The sequence below is a fragment of the Mytilus californianus genome, unplaced genomic scaffold (assembly GCF_021869535.1).
Source record: "Mytilus californianus isolate M0D057914Y unplaced genomic scaffold, xbMytCali1.0.p SCAF_15, whole genome shotgun sequence".
NCBI classification, from domain to species: Eukaryota; Metazoa; Mollusca; class Bivalvia; order Mytilida; family Mytilidae; genus Mytilus; species Mytilus californianus.
Window position 1 is genome coordinate 16254352 of NW_026262637.1, and position 14441 is coordinate 16268792.

The 14441-nt window shown below is 32.0% G+C and overlaps 1 protein-coding gene across 1 annotated transcript in view; it reads right to left on the reverse strand.

Moving 5' to 3' along the window:
• The window catches only part of LOC127725526 (protein mono-ADP-ribosyltransferase PARP14-like), a 27019-nt gene extending 13031 nt beyond the window's left edge, over nucleotides 1-13988 (reverse strand). Inside the window, exons 1-9 of the mRNA XM_052232561.1 lie at nucleotides 13770-13988; nucleotides 9200-9303; nucleotides 8580-8717; nucleotides 7972-8070; nucleotides 6956-7268; nucleotides 5860-6042; nucleotides 4370-4675; nucleotides 3102-3338; nucleotides 679-909 (exon numbers count right to left, since the gene is read on the reverse strand). Of these exons, the coding sequence (XP_052088521.1) occupies nucleotides 679-909; nucleotides 3102-3338; nucleotides 4370-4675; nucleotides 5860-6042; nucleotides 6956-7268; nucleotides 7972-8070; nucleotides 8580-8717; nucleotides 9200-9303; nucleotides 13770-13959 (1801 nt within the window). The 5' untranslated portion in view covers nucleotides 13960-13988. The remainder of the gene's footprint in view (nucleotides 1-678; nucleotides 910-3101; nucleotides 3339-4369; nucleotides 4676-5859; nucleotides 6043-6955; nucleotides 7269-7971; nucleotides 8071-8579; nucleotides 8718-9199; nucleotides 9304-13769) is intronic.
• Nucleotides 13989-14441: the final 453 nt, after the last annotated feature.

The following is a 14441-nucleotide window of genomic DNA, read 5'->3' on the forward strand; positions in this document are numbered from 1 at the left end:
TCCGTTGAACTACCGTTTCATGAAGATGATTTATTTTTTAAAAAAAATTGAAAAAGGAAATCTTTGAAAATATTCACAAAGGACGGCCGAGATGCACAGTGATCTAAAGATGTTAATTAAAAGTATTATATATACTATAACTCGTTTTCATACCGTTGCTACTTCTTCTCTACTTTCTGTAATTTAGAACTTTTTCACATATTGATAAAAATGAAAAGAACATATTACACATCCAGTCATTTTTGTACGGTATTATTTACCTCGATGAGTTATGTACCACAGTATATCCTTCAATAAGTACCACATGTACATGATATATCGACCGTTTCTAATGACAATTGGACAACATGGAAGCTTTGATTAAATGAACACAAACGGTACCAATTTGACTACACTAGAAATTACCAAACTATTATTATACTTTCATTAAACGTTTTTAATTATTTTTATTGGTACGAAGTTATGGAACTTTGGTTATACAAAAAAACGTTCTAATGCAAGTTCAACAGTTTATCCACTGATATGAAAAGAAATCTTCAGATTTGATTCTTTCTATAAAATGACACCTGAGTCTAAAGATAAGAAGTGACGAATTATGTTTTCATGTAGGATATAATATAAACTTTATTACAGAGGTTTTTTTTTTATTCTTGATACGACTGAAGTTAGCGTTATTACCATTTGGATCCTCGAAGTAAACCAAACAATAACCGTTTTCCATTTGTACTTTTGACACCCGTTCAACACCAGACTTCCTTTTATTGTCAAAATAGTATTCCAACGCATTTTCTGTTGTCTTCTCACTAAACCCACTGACTATTATACAGTCACTGACAATAACTGGTTTGATTTGTAAATTAACTTTCTCCAAAGATTTTTTCTCACATGCTTGCTGAATTTCGGCGATCTCTATAAATACAAATAAAGGCAACAGTAGTATACCGCTGTTCAAAAGTCATAAATCGATTGAGAGAAAACAAATCCGGGTTACAAATTAAAACCGAGGGAAACACATCAACTATAAAAGGAAAACAAAGGAACAACAGGAACACTAAAGTGCAACAAAAACAAACGCCAACATACATAGAAACGAACTATTTGATAACAACTGCCATATTCCTGACTTGGTACAGGACATTTTAAGAAAAAATGTTGTTGTAAACGTATATAATGTATGTGAACTAAATGCATCAAACATAACGTTTATTACCTACATAACATTAAAATAAATTTGTCTGGATGTTGACTTCCAATGAAATATAATTAGCCCTCAATAAACTCATCAAAGATACCAGACTTAAAATTCGGTACGCTAGACGCGAGTTATTATAAAAATGAAGATGTGGTATGATTGCCAATGAGACAATTCTCCACAAGAGACCAAATGACACAGACATTAACAATTATAGGTCACCGTACGGCCTTCAACAATGAGCAAAATGTATTTCTACTCAAAAATCATCTTTGACTCTCTCATCAAAACAGTTGGAAGGCCAATAATAAGTAAAAAAAGAAGATGTGGTATGATTGCCATTGAGACAACTCTTTCACAAGAGACCAAATGACACAGAGATTAAAAACTATACGACCTTCAACAATGAGCAAAGCCCATACTGCATGGTCAGCTATAAAAGGCCCCGAAATGACAAATGCAAAACAATTCAAACGAACTAATGGCCTAATTTATGTACAAAACAATAAACGAAAAACAAATATGTAACACAGCAACACACAACAACCGCTGAATTACAGGCTCCTGACTTGGGACAGGCACATACAGAATGTGGCGGGGTTAAACATGTTAGCGGGCGCCCAACCCTCCCCTAATCCTGGGATAGTGAATGTATTGTGTCATAGGTCAAATTTATTTGTTCATTGTATGTTCAATGGTGTTAATATGTCCTTTGATTGAGTTAAGCTATTTCAGTTGATATGTTATAGTGTGTCTTTCTATGTTGTGATGTTACACTATTGTTTCAGAAAAAGGGTGAAGGTTTGGTACCATTAAAACGTTTAAACCCACTGCATTTGTTTGCACCTGTCCTAAGTCAGGAATCTGATGTTCAGTAGTTGTCGTTTGTTGATGTGGTTCATAAGTGTTTCTCGTTTCTCGTTTTTTATATAGATTAGACCGTTGGTTTTCCCGTTTGAATGGTTTTACACTAGTAATTTTTTGTGGCCCTTTATAGCTTACTGTTCGGTGTGAGCCAAGGCTCCGTGTTGAAGACCGTACTGTGACCTATGATGGTTTACTTTTATAAATTTTGACTTGGATGGAGAGTTGTCTCATTGGCACTCATACCACATCTTCTTGTATCTATTGGTCAGGAAAGCAATGGTCATTTATAATTAGTTCCATTTTAAGTCATCTCTTTTTAGCAGTCACTTTGGAGTTTAAACTTTTTAAATGCTAAAATTGAGTCTGCTATATATTTTGATCTTGTTCATGGTATTGACCCTGACGGATAATTTCAAATTAACATCTATGACAAACGTGGAAACAACAGCTTTCCAAACACCAGCTTTTCATTTATTATCAATAACAAACCCTTTTCTACATCGTATGACATTTAGATATTTCAATTAATACGTTACGCTCGTACATGCCCACTATATATGGACTTGATTTAAAATTTGTTGAAATGAATGTGCTCCTTAAACACAATCTGATCACACAATGATTGGGAAAGAACGATTAAAATCGTCAAGACGTAAATTTTGCAGTCTTCATCAGGAATGGTTGGCCGATACAATGTGTTTATATTCTTACTTACTCGACACATTTTCGCTGTTTTATATCTTTTGATTACAGAACAGTTGGTTTCTCTGTTCATTTACTGACTGTGTCCTATTCCCTATTGTAAGATTTTGAACTTAACATCGTTCTGCACTCAGTTGATGAAACCACAATTTAATCGTTGTTGGGCTCAAACCAAAACTTTATCCTGATGCGGAACGAACAAACGGACAACGTAGTACAAACCCCGGAAACATACCCACTACGCCCTTCTTATATAGACGGGGCATAAAACCAAAGAAAACAATAAAAGGAACTGCGCCCGGATATTATCATATGAATATTCATAGATATCAATACTTACGAACATCTCCGCAGAATGTTACAACAGCAATAGAAGGGTCACTTTCACTAAAATTGACATCGTCTACATCAAACTTTGTTCTTCCTTCCATGTAATTTATCAATCCTTCCTTAGTAACTGTAGACTTTATATCTTTAACTAAAACTTTGTTCGGATATCTGTCAGGAGGGATAAATTTTCTTACGTCTAATAAGGCTCCATCTATTGTATGTGTTTTTCCAACTATTTTGTCTACAGCTGAAAAATTACATAAACTCGACATAATGAAAATAAGGAGATGTTAAATGATTGCAAATGAGACAATGTACATTGAAAACATTTAAAAAAAAATGTTTATTGGCATTGCAAAAAAAAAAGACCAGTTATTAGATATGGTGATACCGAAACCGTTTTGTCGATATCAAAAATTTGAATTTTGAAGAGGAAATATATTGTCGCAACAAAGTTAATTGTTTTATACATACCTAAGGGTCGACAGGAGAGATCAATAGGTGGCATACGGCTTAACATAATTTGAAATGACTTATTTGCAGTTTTCCATCGATTGCTTGACTTAATACTGAATATAACTAATATAATGCATGAATAACAAGATATACTTAAATTAATCCTTATCGTCGAACCGGGTCCCACTTCATTTTGACCTCAGTGTATACCGTAGTGTATATTACCAACATATAAGTGTCGTAAGTATTCGATGAATAAATCAGATTTTAAACTTTAAACGAATCAATAAAGTTACCAATATTTATAACTGTGCCACTTTCTATATAAAGCTGAACTCAAAGGTTAAATAAGCACAAGTCAACAAAACATAAACAGTAAGTCAGACTTATATATCTTTGCATGAAACTGTCCTAAAAACATACTTAAGATAACATGTCATACATTTTCTGAGATCTAAACTCGAAGGTAAAACTCAAATGAAGTCACTATAGAGTAAAATAAATGCGTTACATCGCAATATGCTGTTTCTTACCATCGTCACGTGATTGCAGGCTACCTAGCATATTGACTCAGACATTATCTTAATAAAGATAATGAGGCATAGAATTTGGCAAGAGTACGATACTTATATAAGTGATTGTTTACACTCCTCTAGGTATATCGATCGTTATCTATTATATGATTGCAGCTCACTTATTACACTACAAAGAAAGTCTTATAATCTGATGGAACATTTTCAAAATGAATCAGATCTATACTAAGAAATTCTTGTTATAATTTAAGCTGATTCTTTTTAACAGTTAAATTAAAAAAATTCTTACCGGACTCTGATTCGAAAGTTAACAGATAAATGTTCTTTTCTTCATCAAAATCAATATGTTTGATATCTTCATCAGCGCCATATTTGCCCTCAAAATAATATTCTAAAGTAATCTGTTGCGTTGATTTTTTTACTCCACAGACTTCTACCACACAACTGGAAATATCTTTAGGTAAAGAGTGTTCCTGATGTAAGTTTCTTTTGGAATCTACGTGTTCTATGTGCAATTCTATGGGTTTGTAGATTTCAACCCCGATATCTGCTTTCATAAACTGGAGAGGGGATCTTTCCAGAATGGTATCGACGACTGAAAAAAAATATATTGAAGACTAAACGATTGGTACACATACATATTAACACAATCCTGACATCTAGAACGTTTCAAGTTTTAATGCATTCTTTCTGCTCGCACATGATGAATATCATTTAATGTTTAAGTATTTTTCTTTTATAGTCTTATATTTTAAGATTAAGTAGAGAACAGAAACTAAAAATTCAGCAATTTTTCTATTTGTAAACACGCATAACTCTAGAACGGTTGTGTATAAGTTTTATAACATTTGGTTGAGACAAACTAAAGTTTAAGAACGGAAACGAAAAATTCAGCAATTTTTATATTTATAAAGGGACATAACTCAAGAATGGTAAATGTGTCGCCACCAAATTTCGTACTTAATCTGTATTATGTAGTAATAAGCATTGTGTATAAGTTTCATAACATTTGGTTGAGGCAAACTAAAGTTAGAAAACGGAAACAAAAAATTTGTACTTGTTCTTAGTTTTGTGGTAATGAATATTGTGTATAGGTTTCATAATGTTTGGTTGGGGCAAACTTAAGTTACAGAATGGAAACTAAAAATTTTGCAATCTTTCGATTTATAAAGAGGCATAACTCAATAATGGTTAAAGTGACACTACCCAAATTCAACTTGATCTGTGTTTTATCAGTGGATGTCAAAATTTAACATTGCATTGTATAGAGCATTGATTGGAGTTGATTCAACTATAATCATGGACAAAGGAAGATAACTCCAATTTTATAAATTACTTGATATCTAGAAGAAAATAAAAATTTTGCAATTTTTCCATTTATAAAGGAGCTTAACTCTAGAACGGTTCAAGTGACGCCACCAAAATTCAAACTTGATCTGTGTTTTGTAGTAATAAGCATTGTGTATAAGTTTCATAACATTTGGTTGAGGCAAACTCAAGTTAGAGAACGAAAACCAATTTTGGGACGTACGTACGTTCGTTCGTACGTACGTACAGACGGACAATGGTAAAACGTAATGCCCCTACCGCTACGGCGGGGGCATAAAAATCTATTGCATGAGTCAAACCTTAAACATGTATGGTAAATCTGTATGGGAATAAACATATAAACCAGTCTTTTTCTGCTCATTTTCCTTTTTAGGTGACAAACCAAACTAAACTAGATATTAAAATATTTTGTTGTGTAAAAGATATATATATTGCACCAAATAAACACACCATTGTCTTCTACAAAGGTAACAACAGCTGATGCATTATGGGAATCGTAGGTTACATTATCTACGTCCCCTCCACCAGATCGCCGTTTATTCTCGAAGAAAAACCTTAAATTTTCTTCAGTTGTTTCCACTGGAAGATTTGTCACTTTTATTTGTTTTGTTTTCGCGCGTATTTTCTTTTGTACTGCAATAAAAGGGAGATGGTTAAACATATATGATACATGATGATTGGGTAGGCAGATTGAATACAAGTATACCATGAAACTACTTTTGACAAATTGACAATTAATGCCCAGGAGTAGTTTCCGAAGTTTTGTTTAACTCTGCCACACGTTAATGCGAATGTAAGTAAGTAACCTGGATAATGCATATCGTTTTTGCTTTTGTGATGATGTTTTTGCAAATTTTAACAGCTTAACTTGATGATTCAGGTTTTGAAACAAGGTAAAATCGCACGTTCATCGTTTAAAGCTGTATGTTTACGTCTTAATGTATGTTACAGTTTTATTGTATTGATTTGTTGCTGTTGCAAAAACATATATTATTTTTTTACCTTTTCGTCATAAGCACCTTATAACTGGCATTAGCTATTTCTCTGCGTTGTACACGTAATTCAGGGGTAGAGGAATAACATGTCGGTTCGGAGTCAGACTAATGTGTCCGGCTAGTAGGTGTTCAAAAGACGACTTTAAAAGAGATGAGAAAGATACCAAAGTTATATTAAAACTCATAAGTTGAAACCAAACTGACAATGCTATGGCAACAAAACGGAAAACGACGAAACATATATTGCATGTATGATTGGTACAGAGAAGAAATATCAAAAAGCTTTTTTATTTTATTGACATCTTTTTTTATTTAAAAAATTGCGACTCGCCATGCAGATATAATAAAGTGATATTTTACCATAAGTTGATTTGTGTTTTTAATAATATTAGCCTAGAATTAAAATCTTAATCGATAATATTTTGCTGTTTATCACTCAGTAAGGTAATACATTTTGAGTCAAATTTATTTTATAATTATTATTATCATTATTATTATTATTATTATTATTTTTTCATTATTTTATTTTCAATATTTTGTTTCAACCTTACCTATATTCTGTACCATATTTGGTTGTTGTGACTTCTGCCGACTGTATATAATTTCAGGAGAGTCTTGCTGTGAATGCGCCGTAACCTCAACAGCCGAATCATTTCTTGCCGTAGGGTTTTCAACTGAATGTTGTCTCATTACTGTAGGTATTTGATATGCTGGTGGCTGCATCCGTACGTTCTGATGATATCCAATTGGATAACCTGGAAACTGAGCTCTTGGAGGAAAAACGCCCCCCTGTGGTCTGTATCTAGGATCTAACATCGGAACCGGAGGAAAATCATGTGCATACGGGTAAGGTAAAACAGGATTCTACAAAAGACGATTAATATCTATGAACTTATACTGTCTGCTTTATGCATAGCCGGTAGAATAATTTCCTCCAATTAACAATTGGTTTGACCATAATCGTGATACCAATTTATCACAACATTAAAGAGGGTTATGTTTGATATTAATTAAAGAGATTCGGATTTCATTGAACGCAGTCACATGTACTTATATTTCTTTTTGTCGCGATATCTACACTGACGGAAAGTGAACAGAAAGTTCGATTTTCGAAGCACTTTCCCTGGTGAATAGTAATGATAATAGTGATCAGGATAAGATACGAAATAAGTTATTTATGAATGAGAAACTTTGAATTAACAAATAATGATTTAGTTAGATATTAACTTTATATTGACCAGTTAAAAAGAAAGACAATTAATCCTCGAACATATCTTTATTAATTGAATATCAAATTCAAAGGAATATGGCTATATACAGTTTCATTAACATGAAGATATAATTCCTTTTATTTTCGATAAAAATTTATCTTGTGTTTGTGTCAATTTGAAAACAAATTTGTTTTATGCATGAAAACAACCCATTATTTTATAATTTTTCCTTTTCAATTGAGATTTAATAGTTGTTTTCCTGTGTACAAATAGTTTGCATTGATTATTGTTCCATACCATAATTTTTGTTCCAAATATAAATATAATAATTTATATAATTTGATATAAATTTAAACCTGAATCATGGGAAATGGTAGTCCAGAATCTTTATCTTTATTGTTAATTATCCAATCGGTTGCCACGTGTACATCCCTGTTTCCTGTGTAAAACAGTCCCTGAAAATACGAAAATAATATGAACATTTTAAATGTCGCTCAGATATTGTTACAAGCTATATTCTATTTCAATATCATAGATTAAGGACATGTATTACAAATATTGTCGAAAACTCATTACTGCACATGTCTTATACAGAAGGACCTTTTTCAGAAGATTGAATTATGATCGTCTTTTCTGGTCTTAAACCGTTGTTTACTCATGAAAATGAAAGTTGCCGAAACAATGAAAACATCCATCCTCATTATTGCGTTCATAACTAGATTCATAAAATGTATAATAATTAATTTTATTGTCAATATAACTCGATGCTACCCGAGGGTCCTCAATGCCCTTCGATTTTGTCCTATATTTGGCCTTTCTAACTTTTTTGATTTGAGCGTCACTGGTGAGTTTTTTGTAGACGAAATGCGCGTTTCGCATACTAGTACAAAGTTTTAATCCTGTTATTTAGGATGAGTTTATCTACTATAGTACATTGTACAAAAGGTAAATAAATATTACAAACCCTTATTGATTCATTTTTAGAAAAACCCATATCTCCTAATTGTTGTAACAAATGTTCAGCAGGTATAAAACCTCCACTTGGTGCTGGTCGTCCTTGAGAATTCACATCTTCATTGGGAGGCACTGAATCATTTTCATCCTGTATTAAAATTACATAAAAACAGATATTCCACTGAGATTAAAACAGAAATTACGAATTCTATATATCATGGTAAACGTTTTTCCTAAATGAACGACGCTTCTAATGTCATTAGTATTTTGTATTAGTATTTTTGTAATAGTCTTTAGTTTGTTTATATCATCCTGCATTTTTGAATTTCAATTACGTAATAAATCTGCGATGTATCGTCATCGATATCGGGTATGAGTTTTTTGCTCTATGGTGAATGTCTCACTTTCAGACGAAGAACAGCACTGAAGAAGATGTTTGTTTCATTCGGTTTTGATCAAGATTGTGCGTCGTAAATTAACGCACTCTCTTGAAAGTGTACATCAAAGATATGAATCCAACAAATCTAAAATTTATAGGACTATAAGGTCCGTTTACAATATTTATTGCGCTATACATAAGTATGTTAAACAATAAGCTTATTTGGATATTTGTAGGTGACATCAACTTACAAGAATCCATTGTTCAGGTATATCACAAGGACAGTCACATGGGCTGATCATCAGGTGTCCTTCCGAACAGTTCACAGATTTCTTCTCGATGTAGCACCTAGCATCTAAAACAAAGCATATTTATTTACTTACTAATTGAATTGTGTATCCCGTTCAGAAGCATTTGAACATTATGTTTCTTGTGAAGCGCATGCTAAAATTAAATTTATTATTCATCAAGAATTTTTTATAAAGGATAGTTAAGCATACTACCCAATAGTAAGTTCCTGATTTGATACAAACAAGAATCTCTAAATAGCCTGTGTCGTTCACTTAAACAATTTTGAACAATTGTTGTTATCGAACATACAAGACGATTGTTAAAACTCGTCATTTAGCATGTTTGTGGACAAAAACAACTATAAGAAGTCGGCCAACAATTTCAATAATTACACAAATCTTGTCTTGCTGTCATTTTGCAATTTAAAGTTTCTTTATATCTGTTACAGTTTTTAAAACAATTGGCAATTAAAAATTGAAAAGGGTAAAAATTGATAGGTAAGAACAATTACACCTTTAGGGAGTCGACTGGCTGTTTGGTGTCAATTTAATAATAGGTAGATTTCAAGATTCTGAAAACATCAGTCCATGTCCGATTTCTCTACCTATAGTGGTTTTCAAGATGATACATAAAACTGCATTTTACCCCTATTTCTTTTTTACATAGAAATGGAGAGTTTACCATTTGAAAATTTGAATCATATTTTTTGTTGTAAAGCGTAAATTTTAACCGACCCTCCGTCAATTTATAGATTTAAGTCCAGATATTTTAGAAAGATTTGTTATAAATCTGAGCTGATGATACCCTCGGGGACTGATAGTCCACCAGCAGAGGAATTGACCGTGCTGTAACAAAAAAATGAAAACAGCACGTTATAAATTTCATGAGTCCGAAGCGCTTGTCTGGATTTACCTTCATCAGGAACGCCAAAGCCGAATATTTGAAAGCCACGAATGTATAAGAACCGTAAACATTTGTAGAGCTATATAGAGGTATACTTTAAATATGTTTCTGTTTATATATTTTTTTTTGTAGAATATATATGTACTTGTAATAGGTATTTCAGTATTATCTATACTGAAGGAAAACAGTTTCATTTTATTTAATCAAGTTTTAAAATTGACGTTAATTATATCCTGTCTATATGAGAAAAAAACTTACAATAACAAAAAAGTATTTCAATATATTTCGTTCGCAGAGGAATTTGAAAAAGGATATACTATTAATGTTATGTAAGATAACAGTTAACCGTGCACAGTGAATGGAACTGAGTTAACGAATTAAATTGTGCCTTTCGCTGTTTTTGAAATATTCAAAAGATTTCTAAGATTGACAGAGGAATGTTGAAGTTTCCGTTATTATATTTGCTGTGTATGGTTTTTAATAGAGACAAAAATTAAGATATGTTGCACTATCTCATGATGGTACCATTTAGACTAAGTATGGTTTCAGTATAAACAAGCACTGTTAATTTAGACATTAATGCTGTTTGTCCTTTTGAAAATTTTGTGTTGGTGGAAGAGTCTTTTCTGTCAACATATGATTCCTCCTCCTAACAGTTGTTTATACGAAAATGTTTTATGTGCAATGCTATAATTCAAGTTTCAGGCTAAACAGATATGACCTTTATATCTGTAAGGAACAAAAATTATATAGGAACTTCTGTTCCATGTTTTTTGTCAAATCTATTAAACGCCAGCCTAAACTTTGACCAATTGATGGGATTAAATATGGTATAGAGAATCATATATATAATGTGAATCTAGATGTGTTGATGTGCGTTTGTGGATACAGGAGTGTAAGTATTTTTTGCTGGTATGATCAGAGGTTTACGTATCACCAATAGGATCGGTCGCTACTCACGTGCAACATATTTTCGTTGTATAAGATCTTAAGATATCAGACTACTCGTCTGATCTGTAAGTTAACAATTTCATTACATACATTTTTGTGTAGAACAATTACAGTGAAATTATATTTGTGTAGCAAATGAAGTATTAAAATGTTTTTAAATGTGTTTCAGTTCTTTTTTGGAATTGCCTAGTGTCATACATACACAATACTGTTGGCTGTTTTGTTCATTGAATGTTGGAACTATTGGAAATACCAAGCGGGTTCTGTCTGAATGCATAGACTACCGTAGCAATGTTTGACACAACGTTTTTAAATTATTGGTTTTCCGCTATGCAATGAATTTGGATCTTCAAACGTTTTGATTTAGGCGCCAATAATGAAATTCGATTGCAGATTTTGTGCGCGTCTTGTGGACTTTATCATAATTATATTTGTGCCATAGGAAATATATCATGTTGGAACTCGAAAGCGATCTTGTAAACTTTTAGATAAAGTAATAAAATAGTACAGTCGTGTAAAGCTCTTACTTTTCCCAAGATTTGCTTTTGTTTGGATTTTTTTTGGCTATTCAAATTCCAAGTTTTTTTAAACTTTGTTTCGGATTTTAAAATATGTTGGTCTTGATCATCATGTGCACTGAAGATATATTTATTGTCGAAATGCGCAGGCGGGGAAGAATACATTGTTACCGCTAATGTCATTATAGATTCCGTTATAAAGCAAAGCCAAGTTTACATTTTTGGTCCGTTTTGGTTATATCCTCTTTTTAACGTTTGTATTAGATTGTGAACATCTAAAAACTTCATCCTCGACCAACACTGAAGAGATATTTAATGTCAAAATTCACCATAAAATTGCTACTGTTAATATTATTATCGTAAAACAAAACCGTATGATATGAATATCTATATATGCAATGACCATAAACAACATACAAGGCAGTAAATACAGAGCTGAAAGTATGCATTTAAGGTATGAATTGTTTTGCTACACTTTGCCATATACGTCTTTTATCCACAAGCTCATGCAGGAGATCTTGGAATTCCTAAATATGCATTTAATTTGCCGCTTGAAATTAATTAGCCCTTCGTTGCCATCATGCAAGAAGAATAGCGTTCCTGTCTCTTGAACTGAGAACCAATTGTTGAAAACGAGAAAATAAGATACTGAATATCTGTTTATTAATTTCCAACATCATTGATGAATAATTAAACATGAATTATCGACTTTGTGCATACGGCGTTGACATTTATCAGTTGCTTCAGGATGTTCAATAGTAGTAAAGGATGATATAAAGGTTTTTCGTAAAGATGGTAACATAAACAAATACATGAATTTCTCTTGATACGGTCCGCTCAGTTCTACAGTTTGAATCAACTTTTGTTACATGAACAGATATCTAGTGTCCCTCTAATGTTAATGTCAACAAATACAGTTAACCTAAAGTGTTACATTAAGGGGATTTCTTAAAAGTCTGTTCCAATTTATTTAACTTTGGCATCTTTTTTTGGTAACGAAAAAAATGTATACCAAAATCAAGGAAATATTTGAATTTCTAAAACATGTAAAACTTAAAGTACACTGTCACGCCAGGCCTTAAGAACTTATCAGGTGCACATATTTGCCTGTACTCACATTCAATTTTGCGGCGTAAATTGTTAATAATTATTGGAGACGCCAACACATATATAGTTATCTTTCATTTGAGTCAATAACATACGATCGTTATTATATACCTTTATATTTTTATCAAAGTAAGAGAGAAAATAGTTTATCAATAAACTCAACATAGATACTACGCTTAAAAGTGTGTACACCAGACGCGCGTTTCGTCTACAAACGACTCATCAAAGCTCTCCAATAAATCAAGTCCAAATAAAGTACGAAGTTGAAGAGCATTAAGAATTCCCGGATCCCCGAAAGGTTTGCCAAATACAGCTAAGGTAATCTATTCCTGGGGGTAGAAAATCCTTAGTATTTCGAACAATGATCCTTATAGTATTTTAAGTGTTAATAACATTTAAGTTAAAAATTGTACTGCATTGACAATGTCATTAAATGGGTCAAAGTGTGACTGTATCAAACTAAGATGTAAATAATAACATTGCATGCAATAATTATGGCATTTACCATATTAACACATAAGAAATATTTATTCAGACCAGAATGCTTTGCAATAAGCTTATTCATTTCATTTCTGAACCTTTTTCATTTTTTTCACCCATGAAGTAAAATTTAGTACATGTAATAAAAGGATAAACATAGCGCATATCAAGTTTCATTACTTAAAGTCTCGGAAATGTAATAAAAATCCATATTCTTCCTGTGTGGATGCAGATTAGATTTTTAGTGTATATTTTGCATTTATACTTGTGTGGATGCAGAATTGATGTTTAGTATATATATACATTTAAATATTTACATACTAAATGATTTTACATTATTAGCTAATCTTTCATTTTATTTGTTTGTACTGATTAATACGCACTCAAATATAGGTTTGTATGTAATGTGATGCTATTTATAGGCACATATGTGTATATATATTTTTATAAATGAATAAAAGTGAATACATACCAACATTTAAAGGAAAATCCTATTTATGTCACATTTATTAGATAAAGTGTATGCAGTCAAACCTCTAGGCTATAAGTCACTTAAATCAATATCCATTACCTTTATTTGCAGGAAATTTCAATATCCAAGACACCTTATCGGACATACTAAGTCCTGCAGAGATAAGCGGCTGTCCGCATCTACTCTCTGGAAAAATTGGTTGAATGTGGTCGAATTGTGTTTTTGAATGCATTTCTGATACAATGATACATTTCGAACAAACATATCGCCGTTTTTCATTCGCATTCATTTTTCTTCCTACTTCTTAATATGTTGTGCGCATGCTTTTCATTTTCAGAAAATGAATATGAATTGAAATCGAAAGTCGATTATCTGAATATACAGGTATACTTGATGATTTAGCCGTGATAAATATAAGTCAACAAAGCATATATTTGCTAAATTTCTATTTATGAAATATACCGATTGGAAAGCATTAATATCATGTAGATGAAAAACAAGTTTATATGTATGTCTCGCCATTATTTATTTTATGCAAGAATTCAAATTGAAATAAACGGATAGATGAAAAACGCTAAATATTTAATATATATACAATTTTTTCCTTATCTGCGCAGTATCGCCTATCCTAGACGACCCGGTACATAGTGAATTTGCTGGTTGGTCCTTTTTATAGACTTCTATATATATGTCATAGTAATTGTAACTCCTGATAATGCTTATGAACTATAGTATTCTGCATTCTAAAACAATGTTTGTCTGGAAATTCTA